This window comes from Poeciliopsis prolifica, unplaced genomic scaffold, assembly GCF_027474105.1.
Source record: "Poeciliopsis prolifica strain line A6 unplaced genomic scaffold, Auburn_PproV2 SCAFFOLD007, whole genome shotgun sequence".
Taxonomy (NCBI): Eukaryota; Metazoa; Chordata; class Actinopteri; order Cyprinodontiformes; family Poeciliidae; genus Poeciliopsis; species Poeciliopsis prolifica.
Genome location: NW_026562382.1, coordinates 16,574,766 through 16,599,483, shown reverse-complemented (window position 1 = coordinate 16,599,483; position 24,718 = coordinate 16,574,766). Strand labels below are relative to the sequence as shown.

Sequence of the window (24,718 nt, the reverse complement as noted above, 5' to 3'; positions counted from 1 at the left end):
ACACACAGGGAGAACATGCAAACTCCATTCAGAAAGACCTGACACTGGGATTTGAACCAAGAACCTTACTGCTGCAAGGCAACAGTGCTTCCAACTGCAACACTGTGGAATTCACTATTCAAAATGAGAATTTATTTTCTTAATTCTCCTAGTAACTTAGATACACGTGGAGACATTTTATCACAATGTTTACTTAAAATAGAGTGGCACCACAATCATGTATGTATGGCTGGATAATATTGACTGCAGTCAACCAAAGATGACTTAAATTACCTCTGCAGCTCTACTACAAAAACAAGACCCCTAAAACATCTATGCAGACATATTTGAACGTCTAACACTCCTGTCTGGATATTTCCATTTCACACAACAAAGGTACTGAATACAGATACTGCAGCATATTCATTTTGTGAAGTGTGAACAAAAGCAAAGGCTGAAACTTGACAGTCAGAATGGAGGCAGTTTTCTAAACCAAGGCTCATCTGGCGGAACGGGAAGGTGAAAAAGCAGGGCAGACAGGATGGGAAGGACGCAGGCGACAGGCAGGAGTCAGACAGATAACAGGCTGTGGCACCACAGACAATCTGGCAAACACATACTGAAACCTGTCCTCCATATACCACATACTGGGAGCTTGATAAGGGACAACTGAAGTGGATGATTGGATCACGTGACTGGACGCAGCGCAAAGCTCAGGGAGGGCAACTAGTGGGGACACACAGGATGACAAGGTCTGCAGCTTTCCACGGTCATTAAAGGGCTGATGTGTAGAGACAGTTGGAGGCTGAATAGGGGGAAGGGGTGACATGTCAACACAAATGACACCAATGTTTGACTGTAGAGCCTATTAAAAACACTGCCCACCAGCTGCTTTGACAAAATTCTGTGCTACCTTTTCCTCTTATGTGATATTTTTCCTGTTGACGTCATCTGCTGCATTTTCCTTTTAATTAAGACAATTTGAGATATTAAAAGAAGAAAATGATGGATCACAAGAATGTTCTCACAAGATATCTCATGAAGAAAGTTATGGTTAAAAAAACACTGTCAATTATCATTCAATAGAGCTGTAATACACAGGGACAAGCAGAGACATGAAGACGGTTTTACATGAAGCTGTCTCATCAGCACATGTTGATTGACTATGTGCCCCTGCATTCATCAGGCTGTAAACACTTGTGAGATTTCATTATCATGAATACATGTACACACTAATCAGCCAGCTCCTGTTTTCAGAATGTTGCCTATGATTTTTAATTTTGTTCAGCCCGTTGTCAGGATATATTTTAAGTGTTTGAACAGAATGAATTGAAATTCTGTCTCAGTGCCTGTCAGTTCAATAGAATGGAACATTTTGTTTCATTTTAGTCATTTAATAAGCACAAAACTATACACAGAAAAAAGCTGTTGAGCTGTTGCTCTCTCTTTCTTGATGAAACATGATGGTTAGCAATTTTAGGAAATAAACAGGGGAAGAGAGTGCCACATCTGGGATCAGGCTGAACAAAACACACTCCCTCAGATGCATTACTGTCCTTGGCTAGTGTGGACAAGTTCAAAGATTCTCATGAATAAATAAGGAGATTAATGGATGTGAATCCTTCGATAAAAGGTTAACAGCCTCTAAAAAGGACAAACATTTGTCATGCTTGCGCTGCTGAAGGGTCACTGTAACCCACAACAAAACAAACCTTCCATTCAAAACTTGCCTTCAGATGGCATACATTTAATCAAAGATGTGTAATCCGTCTTGGTTTAATCTTTAGCTGTGCATGCACAATAGGGCACATACGGGCAGGAAAAACACTTATGATCTGTTATAATCTTTATGATCCAAAATTAACAACTCCGAAAACTATGAAAAAGGTATCTATTGTGAGAAAATTACATATTCAACAGATTTAAAGAAATTGGTTTGACTGTCCAGCACTAGGTCCAATTGTGTTTCTTTATGCCTGCTTCCCTTGGGCTACATTATCAGAAAATATGACATTGACTTTTGACTTCTATTACTTTAATACACTCTGTGTATTAAAGTAATAAACTATTCTATTACTTTAATACACTCTGTGTATTAAAGTAATAAACTATTCTATTACTTTAATACACTCTGTGTATTATATTATAGAAGTCAAAAGTCAATGTCATATTGAAAGTAAATGTCCTACTGAAGTCCCTTTCTTGTCTGGAATGTCAATTGATTTTTTCAAGCTGAATTTGAGAAATTGTGGAAATATTGATTTTTGGTCATAAAAAAACTTTAAAATGATCAGGTAATCACTTGATGAACTGACATTGGCAATACCAATATGAAATACCTTGAAGTTTATTTTAAACAAGACTTAGCTGTTATTTGTGACATTAAACAACTCACCAAAAAAGTGTATTTTTTCACCCTTGTAGCACCTGCAAAATAAGAAACCTACTGTTTCAAAGAGATTCAGATATATAGCCCTGGCATTTTATCAACTTGACTTGACAACTACACTGCTACATTAACTGGATGTTCCAACAGCTCCTTAAAGAGATTATAGTTTGTCCAGCATGCTGTGGCCAGATTCCTTTCACATACCGTCAGAGGAGATTATATTACTCTGTTCTCTCTTTTTTCTAGTGGTTCTTTATACATTTTCAAGATTCATTCCAAAAAATACTGCTTATAATACATAAAGTCCTCCAATGTTTAACCCTGTTATTCTTAAAGCAACAAATTCTTTACAAAGCCACATGTGACAAAAGCCCCGTGGGTTTTCAGGACCAGAATACGACTCAAACCAAATATTATAGTGATCTATTTCCTCTTGCATATTTTGTATTTGTATTTATTATTTGTTAAATTAAGCATTTTTTTATCATGGTCACATGTTTATACTTCTAGCAGCAACAGCAGCAACTCACTGTTTTAATTCTCAGGCTTGATTGTTCAGGTGAGTGCTAAATTGTTACCTTCCAAAAAAGAACAGTGCAGTCAAAGGGAAAACTAAACAATTTGCTAACAAAGTACTTAATTGGATTAAGTATGAGTATGTTTTCTAAGGTTGTATAACATTTTACTACTATTCCTCCCGGCAACAAAAGAGGTAGACGTAGATTGGACAAACTGGGAAATTGATAGAAGATCAAAGGTTTTTGTCCCCTTTTGGCTTCCTTCATAAATTGTTGACTGTATCCGCTCACAACTTTGTTGAAAATTCGACCATAAGTTTCATAGGTTCACAGAATGCTGTCATACTTGAGGTGTTGTTATTTAAAACAAACCTAAAACATCCCTCTTTGGCATATCTTAAACTGTGACAGACATTTTTTGGGGTCAAATGATCCAAACTGTGCAAAAAATATTAAATGAGAAGGGGGGAAATATTATTACAATTTATGAGAGGAGGCATGGTGTAATAGCAAGCAATGCTGCTTCATGGCAAGAAGGTTCTGGGTTTAAATCTCAGCAGGCCTTTCGGCCTGGGCATGTGTTGGGTTTTCAGTCTACAGTCCAAAACATGCATGTGACATTAAACAGTAGAATCTAACGTGTCTTGTTATGAATGTCAGCAGCTGTTTATCTTATATCTCTCTATATTTATCTATGGAGAAACTGGAAAACTGTATTTGGTAACATGACAGAGATCATAATTCAAAGATGAATAAACTTATGAATTAATTAGTGCTACTATATTGGTAGTGTATTTTTTCAGAAACATAATTGCTGAAAGAAAGTCTTATCATCATATATCATCTCTGCAACATGAACAGTGTTAAACTCTGTTCTTATGTTTAAATAGTCACAGTGAAGCAGAAAGCCACTTCACATCAGGTTAAAAAGTTAATATGTATGCATGCTTGAATTATTATTGTTGCATATTGCATTCAGTTATGAGTCCTTGATTAATAAACAATTTGATATAGGTTAGAGCAAGAATGAAAAAGAGAAAGCTGAAGAAAACCCTGACCCAAAATATGCAAGTTAGCAATGGCCCTTGCTTCTCTATTCTAAATCTTTCTGTGATGTTAATTTTTTAATTTGACCACTTTCTTTTTAAAGGCTCAAAGTAAGGGATCAAAAGAGATTGCTGTGGCTGAGTGACAGACAGACAAACGGGGTCGATTATTAAGTCGTTAATCTTTAGGCTTCATTAGATCAAGAGTGACAGACACCTGCAGTCAATCAATCTTTATGTAATCTCCTCAAACAAACCTTGTGAGGCATCACTCATTACAGTCTGCCCTTGTGTGGCTCCTCCCACACTCACACAAACCAGTCAGATCCTACTGTGTTCCTCATTCAGACCAAGTCAAATATGATTTTGTTATTCTGTTTAACCCTGAGTACCTCTTTGTAAACTATTTTTATTACAGAAAGAAAAAAGGAAATCAAGTTATGTATCACAAAAAAAATGTCATGAACAAGGTGTGGGTCCTAAACTCAGTGATTCATGTTCTAACTTATTAAAACACAAACCCACCTGTTCTATCAGGTGATGTGACTTTTTGCAGCTTTGTGGATTCCCCCCAGAGTTCTTTTTTACCCACCCTGTGACCCAGACCTGCCTTGGTAGATCAATGGAACAGCATGGGCTCAGCTTTTTAATTGAGCTGTCCTGAAGGGCAGGGGATGTTTAATGAGCCCTGGTCCTGTTTTCATCCTGACCTTTGAGGTTCTTCTCTACAGGTGTCCATCCTCTAACTTAAAAAGAATGTATGGGCTTGTAGGGTTACCCCAGAGGTTTTTACCTCCGCACAGTCGTCTGCAAAGGATGACATTTTCAACTTGAATTTAATATGTACCAAAGGCTTTTTATTTTATTGTGATTAAGTACTAGACACATTTCAATGTATGTTTTATCAGTGTGAAAAGGAATAGAATCTTGGTGAAAAATATTAACAGGCTAGACCACAGCAGTTTTCTTTCAACAGAAACTTTTGAAAGAAAACTGTTGAAAGCATTAAAGTACTTAAAATATAAAGCAAGACTTTTTTACATTATTAAATAGTCTTGTTTGAAATATCCAAAGATGGAGATATACTGCCTCCTGAAAAGTTTAACAAATAAAGTTAAACATCTTACTAGAATAAAATAATTATTTCTTTTAAGAAATCTAAGATATTAAATTGATGTTTTTGTCTATGACCTTTGTGTTTTACATTTCAGTCACAGTTTGCTGATTGGTTGGTTCAGTGATGCGCTTGCACATTCAGGATAGGCTGTTTAACAAAACCTCCTTCAAGCTTGAAGTTTGCCCTCCAATCAGTGAACTTACGTGTTTCTTCAAAATTCTGCTTGTTTTGAAATTGGCAACCTCTTCTACCTCAACCCCCATGCATTCCAACAATTTCTATTATTTTCACATTCAGAGAAAAAATATTTAAAAAGTCACTACAAAATAAAAGATACAGCAAAGGCAGAATATTAAAACAGTCGGTAACATGACAAGTGCAACATTGGCGTATCTTTATGCAAATACAATGGCTTTGTCAGAATGTAGGCCTTGGCTTTGAGGGGACATTTCTCTCTGTGTGAGTGGGTCACTTCATGCTGAAAGATGCTGTGGTTACACTAGAGCAGTGATTGCGAAGCAAATCTCACATTATCCTCAGGAATCTGATCTGACAAGTAAGAAAAGGAATGACTGGAAGGTTTCTCTCAGCTGAATGAAATTAAACAAATCTTTACTTTTCTGCCTTTTAAGTCCGGGTCTCTGCAGCAGGAAACAGGTAAGATTTTTCCTCCTCCTGCACTTCCAATGCATTGACTGGGTTAAAGTTAAATGACCAGGATAGAACTTTACCATTTAAAAATTGTGGTTGTGGAGTTTGGCATTACTAAAAGATGAGCTAGTTGGATCTTTTCATCTTGAAGATAGACTCAAAAACAAACTCCCAAACCTACATAGCTTTTACATGACACTTAAAGCAGTGGTGCAGGAAACTAAGTCTGCATCTTTCAAGCAAACCATTATTTTTATGAACAGCAATAATCCTTCACCTACATTTATGTACTTCACAACACAACTGGCCAGTCAAAGGCCTTAAAGAAAAGAAATGACGACTCACACATCAACTAAGAACTTCTAATCCCTGCTCAAACAGAAGGTGTCAAATGCTTATTTGTAAATTTGAACCCGTGAACAGAATAAAACTTCAACAGATTAAAGCATGCATTTCAGATTGAGCTTCCTTATTCAATCAGCTGCATAATAATCCTCCACTCAAGTCATGGTTGTCCTATAATTGTGCACACACATATTTTCCCAATAAAGCCAAATCCTTACTTTTACTTCCATAAAACATTTATGAGATTTAATTTTAGATTGGCTGAGAGAACTGTGTCCCATAATAACATATAGAAAAAAAGACACCTTGTTTAATAATTAACACCTGCAAACATCACATTTAACTTATAGACACATTTAGTCAGGGTAGCAGTAATATTTTATTACAAGTATCTCAAAGTTTCAAATGTTTCACTGTTTCCCACAACAGTAACAGTGTTACTGTGGGGAACACAACAATATCTCTGTATTTTGCCTGAGATGAGAATTCAGACCAAGCCTGTTGAACTGTAGAAAATTATTTGACTCACATCATCTGAACAGGCGGGATAATGAAAGCAGCAGTCGCTTGTTCAGTGTTTCAGCGTCCAATCCCCGCACTGTGAAGTGCTCAGATAACTTTCACCAGTTCTCACGCAATCAATGCAATTATGCCCATTCAACAAAACTGACTGGAGGCATGAGATATATGCCGGTGTGTAGACGGCTGCATCGATTAAAGCAAACGTGTCCCTTCTGTCCGGTAAATGAAAGAGCAATGGCTAAAACATTTCTGGTAAAGATGAACTGTTTAATTTTGAATTGAAGCAAACAATAATGATAAAAGAAAGAAAGCGCAGCTGGCAGACTGAAGTTTGTTATTGTTTGGTGACTTTTGAAAATACTTCGAATAGAAATACTACAAATATGGCCGGTGCAAAAAATACTGGCAAACCAAACATTTCCTGAAGTTTATGGAGCAGCATATTGTTTCCTCATCAGTTGTCCACTGACAGTGTAAGACAGCAGAAACATCAGTCAATGAATGCAACTCAAAGTATCTAAAGTTCTGTGTCTTCAGAAGAACATTTCCTGGAAGAGGTTTTGTCCCATCTCAATGTAAGCCTCCTTTTCTTGCATAGACATCTGCTCCACCAGCTCCGGCCTCTGGCTCACGTCTCTGTATGAGAACGGCCGACCCCCCACCATCACCATCGGCTCATCCCCCACCTCCTCAAAGTCATCGTCGTCATCCTCTTCTTCGACCTCCTCAACGGCGCGATGCTGAGAGGTTGTGGCAGTGGTAGGGCCTGAGGGGAGGTCGTCCTCTGATTCACTGGTGTCGCTCTCTGAGTCACTGGCGTTAGCTGTGGCAGAGGCAAGACCCCTGGCAGCTGCGCTCGCTCCACCCACACCTGCTCCGGCGACAGCTCTCTTCTCGTGGATGAGCAGGGCGCGCATTACTTCCTCGTTTTCGTCCGCCTGGCCTGCTCCGTGACCGGCTGCGCCGTCCTGAGCTCCGGCTGCAATGTCGCCACCTGTGGAAGAAAAAATGTTGGAAAAATTTCCCCAAGAAAAATAAACCTCACTCAATGGCTTAGCTTTGAAACACATTAAAGGAAGGTTATTGTATCAACCTTCCGGACCACTCAGGTCTTGAGGTTGTAGTTTGCTCAGCATCCACAAAAAATTACTGGCACTAAATACAGAGCAATCCTGGAAGACAACCTGTAAGTGACTGCAGAAAAATAAAAAAATTCATCCCCCAGCAGGACAATGAAACAAATAATCAGATTAATCAAGATTAGTTGACTAGTGAAATAATTGTCAATTAATTAGGTAGTTTATTAATCATTAATACACTTAAAAAAGGTAATTTGTTGAAAGAACAACATACTCAGAGGAGTAATTAATCTAAAACAGTAAAAGAAAATTTATAGTTTTTGCATTTAAGGTAAAAAAAAAATTCTTTGTCACTCTTTAAGTGGAATAGTTTCAGCTTCACTTACTTCTGAAGTGAAGCTGATCATTAGCAGCAACTGATTAATGATTAATCAGTTGCAATCAGTATTAATGATTGCTATCCAATGATTAATACTCAAAACAGCTGTCTGATGTAGGGTCAGAAACAGCAGAGCTTTTCACATGTTGATGTTAAACATATTTTTTTTTGCTGCAGATGCGTCCTCTGCTACAAATGATCAAACATACACAAAGAAATGCTCTTATTGCATTTTAGGGAAGAAAATGTTTGTTTTCTTATCTGATAAAAGGATTTTTTTTAAGTATTTCTAATGTCTAAAATAAGCTTAAGAGGTCAGATGAAAAATTATTTTTAACTCGATTAATTTTCAGAATAATCAATAGAATATTTGATTGCTAAAATAATCAGTTACTTACAATGTACCTAAACATACAGCTGGTAATTTAAAATTCAGGTTCACAGAAAAATGGGAACAAATAAACCGTTCATTGCCATTTTATATCTAGATTCTGTGAAGTTGATTTATGAGCAATAAGGCCATGAAAGAAGGCTTTCAATAAAGAATGTTTTAAAATATGATGTATTTGGGAAAAAAAAGTCTTTTACAGTTCACCAACATAAAGACATGGCAGCACAGTTAAATAAATGAAGTCATTCCAGGACCCATTAGCTGAATTTCGATTTCTCAAAGGCATTATCAGGGGATTAGGACCAAAATGCCTCTGGACCCAAATAATTAGACTTACAACCAGTAAGAGCAACACAGCACGTGATGTGGATCTGGGCCATTTGGCAGCCTCCCACTTATCTACTCTGACTTTGAGTAGAGAAAGTCAAGAGCCCCCACTACTTCAACAGCAGTGACTGACCGACTTGAGGAAGGCTCAGAAGATTTATGTTGGACCAGAAGAACATCTGAAGTCCAATTTGCCAGAACAATAGGGTTATTCAAGCCTCTGATCCTCAGTTTTGCTCTAAATCCCTCTTCTCACCTCAACTCACTGAAGAGAAAAACCAGAGAACCGGAACAACAGAAAGAAAAAAAAAAGAGAGAAGAACAACTGTACCTTTTATGACTCTATAAGCAAAAGCTAAAGAAAAAAAGTCTAACTTTTTTCTGAACAGAAAGAAAGCAGGGCACAGAGGAATGTTTCACATAAAGACGAATTCACTCACGGGTCTTGAGAGCATCCGGCTCGTTGTAAGCCCCCTGCACCGTGCTCTGTGTCAACCAAACGGGCCGCTCCTTCAGGGGCTTGCCCTCATTGACCTGCCTCTTTTGGTCATCCTGCTCCTCCATGCTGATAACTACATTCTGGATGTACAAATCAGCGTAGGTTGATCCCTTATTAGACCAGGCTTCGCGATGTGGTCCGCCTGCAGCATTTCCTGCAGCAGCTGCAGCTCGTTCACGGCTAAAGGAAAAAAAGATGCAATTTCAAAAAGCAAAATAAAAAACAACAAGATTAGGGAAACAATGATACATTTTAGTTCAATTATTTCTAGAATAAAACAAGCACCGACAATAAAATGAAAACATAAAAGCCATTTTCCATTTCTGCAGATGAATAAATACAAAGTTGAGCTACAATCCGCTTCCTGACAGAGGCGGTAAGTGGTGTGTTGCTGTGAGACTTGTTTCGAACGGACCTCTGTTTGAGAGCGGGGATCTCGGTGGGCTCCGGCTCCAGCAGGTCATGGGACAAGTTAATGTCTTCGGTTTCGCGTAGGAGTGCGTAGATGGGCTCGATTTGCTCATTAAAGCGGGCCACAAGTGTCCTGGCATCAGGGCAGACCGATTCATCTTCTTCTACCTCAGTCTGACAAAAGGTGCAGCGAAACATACCTGCAGGGAAGCAAAGAACTCAGAATGAAGCAGAAAACAGAATTAAAACAAGAAATTGCATTTCATGGAAGCTACTGTAACAGGCTAACTTGATAAGAAATATGTTCTTCTGACCATCTAACTGATGCATGACAATGTGCTCTGCTTTTTAGGTGTATCCATTGTACATAAAGTGCAGATTACATAAAGTGCATTACTTAAAACACACGGTGTTTTTCTGGGATCTAACATAGATTAGCATGCTATTTCTATGCAAATAGCTACGAAATAAAAATCTTTAAAAAAAAACATACAAAAACTGAAACACCTAAAACAAGAGCAGTAATTAGAGATGTCCCCAATTTTGAAGGTCACTTTCTTTTTTGTCCAATGGGTTGCTGATTTGCCCATTTATTGGTCTGTAGTAATTATCAGAAATGATGCTGATGTTTTTTCCAAGGTTACTTGATTTTTTTTTGTTCTCTGCACAACAAAAATTTTACTTAAATAGCTTTCTGTGTGCGCTCTGACTTGGTGGAAATAGCACACCAGCAGGTAAACACTAACTCAGCCTTGACTGTGAAGATAATGTGTCGAGAGAATATGCGACAGGTAACCTACGTAACCATATCGTTTTGCTGGAAGGGTGGTGTAATAATTTTAAAAACATTTAATTATTTTTTGAGGGCTGTTGGAAATTGTATGCAGTGCACCCTACCCTTTGCCTACAAACAGTAAGAGAAGGATGTGTCTGACCATCTGCTTCTCTTCCTGATCTCAGTTTCAATAATTGGACGCATTCCAACATTAGCACAGACCTCATGTCTGCTTTTAGCCCTTTGTGTGCATCAGGGATGGAGCAAATCAAAGAATGCATGCTCATTTTGGGCTTGAGGCAGTGAGAGATATGCCTGCTTAAATAAACAAGGAGAAAAACTGTTGTTAATGACCAGGTAGATGCCTATAAATGTGATTGCTTCCTATCATGAGGTAATCATGATAGGAAAATCAAAAAAGCAGTTGCAAAACAGTAAAGATGCTGATATTTCTCCAAGTTGAATAAAAAAGAAATAATCTAAATGGAGGTAACTGACAAGGAAAGGGGGAAAAAAAAGATGTGTTTTGCTCAAGCTGCAGGGTTCTGGCTCTTCTCTGAGGGTCAGGCTGAGATTGAACTGAAAGTCCAGCACTGTCATTTCCGATCCCTATGGGATCCCACTGAGTGTTGCTGGCCCCGCAGAGGCTACCAGTCCATCAGACTATTACGAGATCTGGCTACTTGATTTTAAACAGCTTCCTTTGGTTGGTAGAATAATGTCCCTTTACAGTAGTAACTAATTCAGAAACTGCTCAAAAATTGAGAGGATACTGTAGGATGAAAATCAGTCTCCACATGACGGTTAAAAAGGGAAAGTGAATCTTGTGTTCACCCTCTGCAGAAATGCATGCTGTTACTGTTAGTTTGAAATGTTTTGAACTCACTACATGTTTCTTTTTGTCTGTGTTTCTTCCTTATTCAACATAGGAGCTGCAAAATGTGAATGCTAATGTAGTTTAATATGTAGCATCCTTGAATTTTGTTTTGTGATTTGTTTGTTTTTTTGCTCATATTTTGTTGATTTTCTTCAGAAGAATCTGGTATAATGGGATTTACAATTTATCACATTTCACAGTGAAATAATTTGACTACTATTCTTGCTGGAAATAATTTGGCATCAAGGGAGACGGGTGGACATATGGTCAACACCAGAAAATTAGATTTGTCTAATATTAAGCAGCTGATAATAGTATTTGCTTTGAATTTAATACAGTGTGTCATTTCAACAATAATGCAAATTGACAGCATAATTGGAAGGTGTACTGGGTTCTTTGCATAAGCTTTTATGGGCAATGAACAACTCTAATGCACAACTACATTTATAAACCTTTTCTTGGATATGTTAAATCATAGATACTTTAGAGAAGAATTGTCTCTTTGGAATAAATCTACCTTCAACCTGCCTGACATAAAGAAATCTGGAAAAAAAAAAAAGAACTTAACACTGCTGTATGACTGGAAATCAGAGACTTCTAGAAAATGTAAGTGTGAAGCTTTATGGGCAAATCCCAATTCCAACAGGAAGAATGCAACGTAAAAAAATTAAACATGGTAATTTAAAAAAAAAATCTGTGTAACTGTATAATTAACCTAACAGTCTGGTATTTTCATAGTTTTGCTTGTACAGTCTTATATAGATAAAGAAAAGAATTTTAAAAATACATGTTTTAACAAGACATTTTTGAAGATTTGTGTGCACATCATGTTAGAGATAATTTCATCCCTCAAATCCCCACAGCTGCAACATTCAGTGACCCTCCATTATTTCCGTACATATAATTGATTGGAGGAAAGAGGGGTGGGCACCATGACTGGACAAATTCTAATTTATTTATTTTTTGAAACAACCTTGGATGAAGTGAAAATATTTCATATCAACAAATATCCATAACATAGGTCCTGTGAAATTGTTTGAACTGATCTGTGTGGAAGAATAAGCCACTAAGCAGGAACTAAGCAACAATGTACACAAAATATACTAAAGAGAATAGTGTGGTTTTATGGATTTATCTCTGAAAGAGTTCATAGCCATTTCAATATGATTAAACATTTTAAAGTAAGAAATGCAGGTTCACTGATATAGTAAATCATTTCATTAGTACAAGCTATTTTTCAACATGTGCTTTCACTGCCATCTAGAGGCAAATTAAGCTGCATGAGACAAAAAAAATTGTGAATTAATTTTGATGGTGTGTCTTTGAGCATAGATCTCTTCAAGTACCAATTATATAAAAATATCAATTATTGTCAAAACTCTGCTCAGTAGGAAGGAGTTCAAAATGGTGCATGAGATTTTGATATCTGTGTTTCCCCAAAACTGTCCATCTACTTTTGTCTTTTATGCTTAACAAGAAAAAGGCAGGAAGTGTTTCGGGAAAACTGCTTTGTGTCAAGTATTTACCAGTCATGTGATCAAAAAGCTGATTGGCCTCCAGGTCAGTGAAAGTGGAGAAGCAGCAGGGGCACCTGAAGGAGGCGCGGCTGGTGGAGTCCCGTTCGTCAGTCTCAATGCGCCGTCGCATGTGATCCAGTTTGTACTTTACAACGTTAACCAGCACTCTAAACAAAAAAAAAAAAACAGGTTTTGTAGTTTATGTGCAATTAAATGCATCTTAGCTATGCTGCAGAGTGAACTTCATAAATAAATTAAGCAAACCTGTAGTTAATGAAATAGTAGTTGTGACGCGTTGTCTTGCCATCAGGTGCTGTCTCCACTCTCATACGGCACTTGACAAACTTGTCCGCTTTCAGGGTGTTGAGCACGGAGCGCAGCTGTTTCCGGTCGAACTTCAGCAGCTCCAGCATGTCCTCTTCTCGGACACATGGGTTACGTATCAGCACGTCCAGAGCCAAGGCATGTTCTACTCCATAGAAACCCCTTACAACCTGCTTAGCCAGCCGCTTCAGCGATGCAGGGACTTCGGTTAGTACCTCAGGTTCAATCATTTTTAGCTGTGGAGAAAGAAACATATCTATAAAAAAGTCCAGACCGATCTAATAAAATAAAAAAGTAAGAAAGGAAGCAAGAAGATTAATAGAAGAAAAGATCTGCAAAGAATAAATGTTTAAGCTTGATTTATTTTATTTTCATTTTTATCAACAAACAGAAATTGCAAAAATCTGAATTCATACTGTAAATGTTATGGCTTTGGAAGGACACTGGAGAATTGGAATACTATTTATAAAATTTATTTTATTCATGTTTATATCTTTATGAAGCAAATTTAAGCAATCACTATCAGGTTTGAAATATTATGACTTTTTGAACCTAAAGACATTAGGTTGAAATGTCTTTAGGTTTCATTTACTCGTGACGTTTTGTTTTTATTCGAGAGGAAAAATACAGTATGAAATAGTAACGGTGCTTCAATGAAGTTCAGAATTTGAAGGAATAATGAATACCCTAGACTGCAAAAACGCAGTAAGTGTTTTAATAACTGCCAGCAGAGAAAATTGGATATTTTGACCAACTTATTTACGATTTCAGTTTCTAAACATACAAAATGATGGCTAATTTTATATAACCATACAATAGCAGCGACAAAGTAATCACAATTTACCTGGGCGTCATTTAAGCTAAGTCTAACAAAGGAACAAACATTTATAGGAATTTGGTCGAGATATTCGTCTTTAATGGAAAGCCCTTGATAACAGTGTCTTTACACGCGACAGTTTGTTTATAAATATCCATACAGATTTAAACAAGCTATAAGAGTTTACCTCATGGTAACTACATTTCTAAAAGTTCGTTAGCCTCTTACCCGTTACGCTTCCTGTTTCACCAGTAACACAGATCGAAACGCTAACTTAAGCCATTTCAGATTAAAGTTACTCGATCATATTATCAGACAAAAACGTTAAATCAATCAGTATTATTCTACACTTCCGAATGTTTCAGTTGCTAAGTTTAGCTAATGTGCTTCAAGAATTATCTTGAAACAGTAACTCCGGAAATAAAACTATAGCCCAGCTCTTACTAAATTCCTATTGGGCAGAAATGGCCCTGGGCGGAAAGGTCTTTTGGAATGGACCAATCAGTGTACATAAAATTATCTTCAGGGCGGGTGTAACTTGTTGTTCTTCCGGTGCTCTTCGTCATCAGAAATGGCTTCTCTTGACAGGGTAAAAGTGTTAGTTTTAGGAGATTCTGGTAAGATACGCTCTATTTGTCTTTTACAAATGACAGCAAACGTATATGTAGCTACTTTTTTATCATTGGTTTTCTTTTAATCCAGACTTAGTTTCGGTGGTGTGAAAACTATATCTTGATTAAGAGCCTACAAACTGTAACTACAAATCTGTTTTTGCAGCTATGAATGACTCATTTGCAGAAAAAAAGAAAAAAAAAGCAATGACACTTGTGGATGTTGCAAATGTAGATAAATGTAGTACTAGCCATATTACTATCGTATAAGTAAGCTCAGCTCTTCTGGCGCATCAAAAGGAAACAAAACAAAGCTCTGTTTTGAATTGATATAAAAAATAAAGACTTCTGATAAAGACACTGAGACAATTACCAGCTAGCTTTACGGGATTTTGTGTCAGTTTGTACAGAATATTTGTTCCAGGCTTACAGACTTTGCCTCATTTCCTGTTGTGTGGAAAATTATTAAACGCTGGTAAACGAGTCTGTTTGCATTATTCAACAAAAGGGAAGTGCAAACACCAAGTAGCACTAAAAGATATTGAAAACCAACATCTCCTAACCTGTTGTGTTCAGGAATTGTTATATAAGTGTATGCATTTCACATCGTTTCATTGAACCTTTCTATATATTTTTTTTTTTATTTTGTCATTTACAGGGGTTGGCAAATCTTCCTTAGTCCATTTAATATGTCAGAATCAGGTTTTTGGAAATCCTTCTTGGACTGTTGGCTGTTCTGTGGATGTACGGGTAAGCACTGCAAACATGTCACATCATTAATGAAAGGAAATGATTCTGTTAGGCTTGTCAGATTACCATTTATTTGGAAAATGCTGCACAATATGAAACAAAAGTCTATTTACCATGCACAATCATTATTGCCATTCATCTGGATGCCGTGAGATTTAATGTTGAGTTATGCACACATATTCAAATATAACTACCAAATGACACTTCTTCTAAATTTCCTATTTTATTGACAAAAGTACCACTATATCACTTTATATCTACTCCAATTATAGGTTCAAGATTACAAAGAAGGAACCCCTGAGGAGAAAACTTTCTACATTGAGCTATGGGACATTGGAGGATCAGTGGGCAGTGCCAGCAGTGTCAAAAGCACCAGAGCAGTCTTCTACAATTCAGTAAATGGTAAAATAAAATAAAGAAAAGATTTGTATCTAGTTCAGAGCTCCCAAATCTTATTGAAGTGACTTTATTTTTATTTTTTATTTTTTTTTACATTTTGTAGGAATAATATTGGTACATGATTTAACAAATAAGAAATCTTCCCAAAATCTCTACCGCTGGTCAATGGAAGCTTTGAATAAGGATTCCTCCCCAACAGGAGTTATTGTCTCAAATGGGTTGGTTTTCATCATCAAATTATTTTCTAAACCTTTAAGCATGCAAAAAGTTGCAACTCGTGTGACCTGAACTACTTCTTTTTTTATGTTCATGTAAATGCAGTGACTATGACAGAGAACAGTTTGTTGAGAACGCAGTGCCTTTGCTGCTGATTGGAACAAAGTTTGACCAGATTCCAGAGAACAAACGCAGTGAAGTTCTCACTCGGACAGCCTTCCTTTCTGAAGATTTTAACGCAGAGGAGATCAATCTTGTAAGTTGTTTTTTTAACTGAACTTTGAAAACTGGATGTTAGAACAACAGGCTGTTACATCCAGTAATATTTCATATGTTTGTTGGTTTATGATTCAGTTTATCATAAAGTGTTGAGAAATGTTTCTCCACCCCACACTTTTCCTGTTTTTGTTTCTTTTCGTCACCTTTAAATGTTTTGAGATCATCAAACAAAACTTGCAATGAGACAAAGATAGCCTTGTACCGTGCCTCTCGCCCAAAATGTCTTGCTGGAGGAAGGCACCTGAGCCCACTAGGGACCAGAGTGCACGGAAAATGGATGGATAAAAACACTTTTTGAAAGGCAGAGCTCAATTTCACTAGCCACTCCCAAGCTTGATTACTGTTAGACCTGTGGAATCAAGAAAAAAAGACATGGGACGAGGTCTCGTCCCATTAGGCTGACCATGCTGTACTCCAGGTCCAATTTATGAATTCTACTTTCTAGCACAAAATCATAGGAGATAATTTCCCATCATCAGTTTGTGACCTGAAGCTAATGCTGGGCATTAAAACAATACAATATTTCATTACGAAACAAAATGATAGTATTAAAATGAGCTTAATCTGAATCATTAGTACTAAATCAGTCAATAGAGCAAATACAAAAGGAACTCTGGCAGAGAGGCGCTCCTCAACTCTCTTTGTCTTACTTACCAAAATCCCCTGCATGTGGAAACAAACATAGTGGTTTACCACCTGAGAAAAAAGCTGAATATTACTATGTTTTTCCAGGACTGCACAAACCCAAGATACTTTGCTGCAGGCACATCAAATGCTGTGAAACTTAGCCGTTTCTTTGATAAGGTGAGAAAACTGTGTGGTGTAATGCACTGTCTTATTAATTTTAGGCAGTCTGGTGGATCATGGATGTCGTAGTACAACTGAACATTTCTGTTTTAAGGCTACTTGAAGTGTCTCTGTTTTGGTGGTCTTCAGACAAAGTGAAAGTGAAACCCAATTAGACAAATATACATTGTAAATTTTTTTAAACCTAACGTTTAAATAAAAACAAAAAAGTTTTCCTTATTTGTCATGTTTTGTAGTAATCAGAAAAATCTTATGACTTTTGGTAGGTAATAGAGAAGAGATATTTCACCAGAGATTCAAGTCAGGTGAGTTTTGTGTTTGCTTTTTATGGAAGTTTAAGAAATAAAATCTGACACTAAAACATTTTCAAAAATTTAATGTCTCACTGTTTAAATAGCATATAGGTCCAAATGTAGACTAAAGTGTGAAATGAAATGACTATTTCTGAACTTTCCTTTCATTTCCTTGCAGATGACAGGCTTTACTGACAGAAAAAGGTTCAACTTCAAAAGTTTGCACTATGACTGAGTTCCACGAATGCAACAGCAGTGGTCTGTGGGTTTTTTTTTTTTGTTTTGTTTTTTTTTACCAACACATCTGTGGGTTGACATGTTGGAGACCAGGGTTAGCAACATAAACAACCTCACCTCTTCCTCTTTCTGTTATTTTATATTTTTTTGGCCTAAATGTGAACTCAAAAAGAAACTTAATGTAACGTGGGAATAAATCTTTTACAGATAATATGCAAGATGTATTATTCAGGAGTATCTTTTTATTTTAAATGAACTACTTGATTTATTATCCTATCATCTTGTCCACAAACACTTCTATCAGGTTTCTACAGGTAGATTTTACTAAACTTTCCATTAAATGAGGTTGCCTCAGCCTTTCATCACCTTCTTCATCCACTGCAGAAAGGAACAAACCTTAGTGAAAACATGTGGATGCTTTGGGTCATCACATTTTTTTTCTAAAGTAAAAGCAGCTATTCCTTGAGCCTTGGAGTTGCAAATAAGAGGTCCCCCAGAATCTCCCTACAAAAGACAAGAAAAAGACTTGATTAGGTTTTTAAATGAACCAGCTCTTCTTTCCTAATGAAATGCTTTGTTTTTCATATTTTCATTCATGGTATATTTCTTGATTACCTGACATATTCCTCCTGTCTTTTTGTTAAACTTGGTGCAGATCATATGTGAGGAATTGAAATACTCTTTCCAGATATGTTTGCACTCAAAGCTGAATTGGATACTCTCTGTGGTCTCCATCAGAACATCTGAAATAGGTTCGTTTGGTCCAGTTTTTCCCCAGCCAGCCACTTCACAATTGGTGTTGGCTGGAATGTCCTCGTCTTTTTTTGCTAAATTAATTGTCGCTACATTGTTGTTGACTTTGGCATTTTTTTCCAACTGTTGAGAGAAGATATTGTGGAGAAGAAAAACAGTATAATTAGAATTACTGTAAAATCAAAGCTGTTGTCTTAAGGATTTTTACTTTGTCATTTCTAAAAATGTTTCCTTTGGTCTCAAATATGTTTCAGCCTTTGTTTTGAGCTGGTTTGCATAATAATAAAAGAATTGTGCACCACAATTATGTGATTACAGCATATCTCAGAAGTGTACACATCACTAGATTTAACGTTTAGAAACATTGTTCACCTTTTATTTGACAGATACATCTGTTGGAGTAAAAACATTACAAAATAAAAGTTGCATACTGTTCAACTCATGCTTTGTTGGATCACCTTTTATTTCAATGTTAGCATTCAGTCTTTGATCCAAGTCTTTCTGCATCCTACATCTTGACTTTGCAATATTTTAACATCCTCTCTTGCATAAGTCAAATGGTACATGGCCTGTAATTGTACAGTGCTCTTTGGGGTCGCTTTACATTTCATTCACGTGTTCATTCATTCACATACTGATGGTGGGAAGCTGCTATATGAACTGGTTCATTTCACAAAATAGATTTATGGCACAAAGAATAAACACAATTGTCTGTTTCTAATGCATAGTATTTGGCCTTACTGTTAATTATAAAGTACCAGAAATATTTGACATGGCAAAATTTTCAATGACGACAAATTGTATAAATGGGGCTTACCTCAAGGAGCATAATGTCATACTCGTATTGGTCGGCTTTAAATTGCGGATGTACATGGTACTTCTTCACATTAATCCTTTGTTGGCTTCCCTCCTTCGTGCTGATGTTATGTGCCCCAAGGACAACCGTGATGTCTTGGTAACAGCTAGTAATAACAAAGATGTACTTTAGATACAAATGCTTTAGAATTCATATTTAATTTCCTTTTTAGTTTATTCTTAATGTTAATCTTTTTATGTTAATTTGTTGTAAAATGCAATATATATATATTTTTTTATGTTGCCACACACTCACTCTTTGCAGTGTGCTGCGGTTAGAACATAATCCTTCCGAATAAGCATCCCGCCACATACATGCTGTCCTTGAATCTGTAATGACGCCATGTAGGGTCTGGAATGTGGTTTTGCAACTTTGCCACCAGTTATACCATACTTAGTTGCCCCTTTAAGAGTGAAATGTGAAGGTTCAGTCAAATAAAACCTCATATCAGGCAAACAATGGGCATTTTCTGGCTATTTAAACACAAAAGCCAAAATGGACATCTGAAAATTGGAAAAAAAAAATCTATAATTTAAAGTTGTTTCCCATACAAAAAAAAAAAGATCTACTCTTACCACTGAAGTTGATGAGCAGAAGGACATAAATGACGGCAATTGCGTGTAACATGTTTGCAGGGAAAGGATGAACAGCCTGGCTTGCAGAGACCCTTCAACACCTTCTGTACTCAGCCTCAAAACTCACAAACGGAAACATCGACTGGTGGGGAGGTGTTAAAAAAATTTATGCGTGAGTGAAACCTGTATCACAGAGACCTTTGCTGTTGCTTTTAAACAGCAGTGCTGTTTTTTTCTTCCTGCTGGGTGTATTTTTGACTAATATATAAATTAATTAAGTTGCATTTTATCCATATTTTTGGACCATTAACATATTTGTTTTTGGCTAGACTTTCTGCTTTTAACAGTTTTGTAACTTTCTGGTGGATGACTTTAATGATATATTACAGCTGACTAACCTACTAAGCATAGAAACTGAAACCACAACTTTAAACCACCAACTTTCTATTCTATGGGGTTGACGTTTCTTGGTCAAAAAGTTGTTTTTTTTTTAGTTTTATGTGGTAGCATTTGAATATAGGAGAAAGCATTCAAATTTGTCTCTAGAGTAAGAGACAAATAGATCACACACAAATATAAACTTACACTCTGTCCAAATAATTAGAATGTCAAGGCTGCAAAAAGCTGTTCATCTCTTGAAGTTTTGGTGGCTAAACTACCTCATTAGCTGAACATTTCAAAATCACTTTGTCTTTTTAATATAAATACAAAATGAAATGCAATCCTTAGCCCAGATCACGTTGTACCACATTGTTTTCAGTGACAATGTGAGGTGGTTTTCTTTCATTACCTGACGGGGGATTAAAAAAACACCTTAGGCCTTATCGACTTTTTAGACCTTTATATTGTACATTCATTTGATTTTTGTTGACTTCTCTTGGTATTTTTAGGTGCTTGCAAATCAGTGGTTTAGCTTAGTTTACCTTAAAATCAAGCAGAGTGATGCCATATGGTCATTGGACATGATGCAGGTGTGTTTGCAAGTTCTCCTGGATTACGTATTCCGCACCTCCATGAAACTTCTTAGCAGAGAGAAGAAACTTTGGACTCATTAAAAAAGTTGTGAAGCACAAGAGATAATATGGCTCCCCAAATGACCACAGAGATATAAAGGGTTACTTTGGACTAGAAAGAAACTTGTGTTTTCCACCCTTTTTCCAGTCAAAGTTCATCAAAGTGTCACAAGTCAGAGTTTACGCTATTGTTTGGTTTCAGACCGAAAGTATTCAGACCAGAAAGCACAAATCTCCCACTTAATTTTGCACTATTGGTGGCAAAAAAAAATATGTCTGACTTAGGTTTTTCCTCATAAAAAACACCCAAAAATTTCAGAATCAAGCTAAGTTTTAACATTGTATTATGAAGAAGCTTTTCTCTCACTATTTTAATTTATTTTGAATAATCAAGGAAAGAAAGATCCGTTTATTGTTATGTATTTATTCATGTACTTGCTGTTTTAGAATTTATGGGACCCATTAAGACTTTCTCTGAATATCGTGAAGGCTCTGAAAGCTTATCAATGCTAAGCACAAAAAAAAATTAGTCACTGCAGAGACTGCAAGTGTTAGAGGTTCTCAGCTTCATTGTCGGACATGGAATAGGGTCTTTGACCCATACGACAATTGTGTGATGATGATTTTTTCCCATTGGCCTATTATTCTGGCTGCCACAGCATCATTGATGTGTTCTTGAGTCTTTAGTTTTGGGTAAAATATTTTTTCTTTGTGATTCTGCAAATTTGAAAGGTCTTCATCAACTATGGTTCTTCATTGAGCAGCGTAGTTAATTTCTGAGTCCTATTTATGAAAAGGTCACTGATGGTTGTGGCAGCGTTTACGTATGAACAGTGTTTTGTGTGAGGGAGTTTGCGGTTGGGTCCTCACAGCTATAGTATTCAACCACGTTACTTACAGACAACAACCCTGTGGTTACTCTTTTCTATATGTGGATGAGAAGGAAACAAATGTTGAAACTGTCATCAATCGTTTCAAAGAATAACAAAACTACAATAAATATTGTTAGAATCTTTATTGTAGATTGTAACAAAATTCTAAATATATTGTTCATTTTTTTCTGGAACAAGAATTTTCAAACAATGCAATGAAGGGTTGTCACACCTATTAGTCTAAAAGAAAATAAAGTGGGTACAACATTGGTCTTATTCCTGCATTATCTTTTTGATCCAGGGAAGAAAGAAATCAACTTTGGTAAATACATGTGGAAACTTTGCATTGTCACATTGGTTTTCAAGAGTAAATGCAGTTATACCCTTAAGCTTGTTTTTGCAGATCAGAGGTCCACCAGAATCACCCTAGAAAAAAAGGCAAGAAGACCTGAATTACATGCTTCAGAAGTTATAATACATTTTTGAAAAAGAAAAACAGATCACCATTTGCTGTTTAAAATATTTTTCTGCATCTGAATGAACAGCATGTAATGCTTCAAGGTAATTTACCTGGCATATTCCTCCCGTGTTCTTTTTAAACTTGGTGCAAATCATTTGCTGGGCAATGAAATACTCTTTCCAGATTTTATCACACTCAACCTTGAATTGTGTCTTTTCTGTCGCTTCTTTCAGAACAGTGGAAATGGGTTCATGTTGTCCAGTTTTGCCCCAGCCAACAACTAGACAATCAAGGTTGCTGTTTATATTCTTTTCTTTCTTTGGTAACTCAATGGGCTGGACGTTTTTATTCAGTTTGGCGTTATTTTCCAGCTGTGAAATAAAGCACATAATAACTTTAAAACTTTACTTGTGATTCATAAAAGATTTACTAACCAACATAGTGATAAGTTCAACAAATATGCAAAAATATTTTGTTTTACAGCTGCATTTGAATAAATAACAGTTATTTAATACCTCAGTTCAGAAAGTCAAGTATTGGATGCATCATGCAGAGTGACCAAACATTTATTTCTGTTCATTTTGATGATTGTGGCTCACAGCTTACAGCTAGTGTAAATTCAAAAGTCACATTGTACAATGCAGTATGTCACATAACACACATAATTTAAAAGGATGTCAAGTTATGGCTTACACAATGGAAGTACTATCATATAAGTTTTGCTTTTGAATTGAATTACTGTTGTTCAGATTTATTTTGATGCATCTCCATTCACTCTATTGAACATTTATTTTAACAGTGAACTAAATACTTAAAACAAAATAAACATTTTGCCCATCTTAGCTTACCTTAAGCAACATAATGTCATTTTGATAACCTTTGTATTTTGGATGTCTGTTGAACTTTGCCACTTTGATCCTTTGCTGACTTTCCTCCTTCTTACTGATATTATGGGCCCCAAGCACCACTTGGTCACTTTGAGTTTTGAAAAATGAGAAAACAGTTTCATTTTAGATTAAAACGTTCATAACCAATGAGTGGCTTAATAGAAGGAAATCCATTTAAAACTAGAGAGCATTTTTTTATTTCCAATATTGCATGAACTTATAATACCATAATGGCAGAAGTCTTCATACATCGAATAGAACATTGGACAATATTTTTAATCACTGTATAAAATGTAATTGTTTTAGCTTAGTAAGAATTATCAAAACTATTTCCATTTGCTAAATACCAGCAAACTAGGGTATATCTGAAAATGAGTGTGCCAATGGGGCAGCTTACAAACCTGACTGAGTTCTGTGAGGACAAACTATTGTGAGAATCTTATGGAAGAAAATTGAAAAGGTGACAAAAGTCATATAGTTTAAAAGACAGTTATGCATGATACTGACTAAATGTAGGTGCGTTTCTGAATTCAAGGAAAGTCACAAAGAAAAATCTTTGTGACTTTGTGGCATTTAGCAAATAGAAATAATGTTGGGAACTAAAGAAAAATACATTTGTTAAGATTTTACTTCAGAGCGTAAGAAGAAAAATCTCTCTTTTTATTTGGTGTTTGAAAATATCTGGTTTCAACTGTAGCAAATCTTTTCACCAACACAATACTATGATTAACATAAACTTTGAACTTAGGGATTAAGTTAAATATACGTACATACTAACACAGTGTGCCGCAGTAAGAACAAAGTCCTTTCGAATAAGGATGCCACCGCACATGTGATCTGTTCCGTACTGAAGTGATGCCATGTAGGGCCTGGAGTGTGGCTTTGAAATGCGGCCTCCAAAGATGCCGCTTTCAGAAGCCCCTGTAATGGAGATTTGTCAAATGAATATCAAAAAAGACTTTTAAAAACACTTTTTAAAATGTCAGTGTATTCAAAGTTAGACTTACCAGTGAGAATGACCAGCATAAAGATGTAGAAGATGCAACCTGTGTGTATCATGTTTGCTCAGATGGAAAGGACAGAGCATCTGCTCTGCTGACTCCCCTCACACCTTTCTATAGTCAAACCCCAAACTGTTGCAAGCTGAAACTTGGTGGGCAGGCGTCAAATTGGTGGGCATGTTCGTGCAAGAAAAGTGAACAACCTGCAACTGCACAATCCGTGTTGTCGCATGTCAGTGAGTGATTTTTACTTCTACTTGTCCTTCACAATCGCAATGAATTCAGAATTCATTAAATATGCTATGGTGTATACAGCTTATTTAAGATCATGTCAAATCATTAATCTGCAGCATAACCCAAGATTTTTTTTGAAACAGGGATCATAAACTAATATTCAGACATTGTTCATTAGAGCAGAATTCCTGGTTCTATAAAGTATGTTAAGTTGAAGCATCAGAACAAGCTTAGATTATCACAGTACATCCACTATTTAACCCTTTTATTTTCTTAATGCATAACAATGGTAGGAAAAACATTTTTGTAAAAATAAAAAAGGATTTTATTTTTTTTAGGTGATCAATTGTAATTTTCTCCAAATACAAAGTTATTTGTATAGTAGAAGGAGAGACAGGGTCGGTTGGCATGTTTTTTTGTCTGTCGGCCATATTGGATTTAACAAAAATAATGTCTTGCATTTGATAATGTATTTTATGATGCATTAGTGTCTACTTCAGTGGTCTGTGTGC

The 24,718-nt window shown here is 36.3% G+C and overlaps 3 protein-coding genes across 3 annotated transcripts; 1 reads left to right on the top strand and 2 right to left on the bottom strand.

The window, feature by feature from the left end:
* Positions 1–6,411: 6,411 nt before the first annotated feature.
* Positions 6,412–14,384, bottom strand: gtf2e1 (general transcription factor IIE, polypeptide 1, alpha). The gene is made up of 6 exons (XM_055032421.1): positions 14,192–14,384; positions 13,087–13,382; positions 12,832–12,989; positions 9,658–9,853; positions 9,184–9,422; positions 6,412–7,561 (listed from the first exon to the last, which is right to left on the bottom strand). The coding sequence occupies exons 2-6, from the start codon at positions 13,374–13,376 to the stop codon at positions 7,101–7,103; spliced, it is 1,344 nt and encodes a 447-aa protein (XP_054888396.1). The 5' UTR covers positions 13,377–13,382; positions 14,192–14,384; the 3' UTR covers positions 6,412–7,100.
* A 140-nt stretch (positions 14,385–14,524) lies between these two features.
* On the top strand, positions 14,525–17,941 carry rabl3 (RAB, member of RAS oncogene family-like 3). The gene is made up of 8 exons (XM_055032408.1): positions 14,525–14,580; positions 15,233–15,324; positions 15,597–15,726; positions 15,827–15,941; positions 16,045–16,195; positions 16,951–17,022; positions 17,292–17,330; positions 17,497–17,941. Exons 1-8 carry the CDS (start codon positions 14,535–14,537, stop codon positions 17,551–17,553), a joined length of 702 nt encoding a protein of 233 aa, XP_054888383.1. The 5' UTR covers positions 14,525–14,534; the 3' UTR covers positions 17,554–17,941.
* On the bottom strand, positions 17,834–24,063 carry LOC129361229 (transmembrane protease serine 11G-like). Its single transcript, XM_055031976.1, has 10 exons — positions 23,979–24,063; positions 23,742–23,892; positions 22,933–23,059; positions 22,195–22,455; positions 21,908–22,050; positions 19,740–19,819; positions 19,420–19,567; positions 19,126–19,270; positions 18,171–18,431; positions 17,834–18,059 (listed from the first exon to the last, which is right to left on the bottom strand). The coding sequence occupies exons 1-10, from the start codon at positions 24,028–24,030 to the stop codon at positions 17,907–17,909; spliced, it is 1,521 nt and encodes a 506-aa protein (XP_054887951.1). The 5' UTR covers positions 24,031–24,063; the 3' UTR covers positions 17,834–17,906.
* Positions 24,064–24,718: the final 655 nt, after the last annotated feature.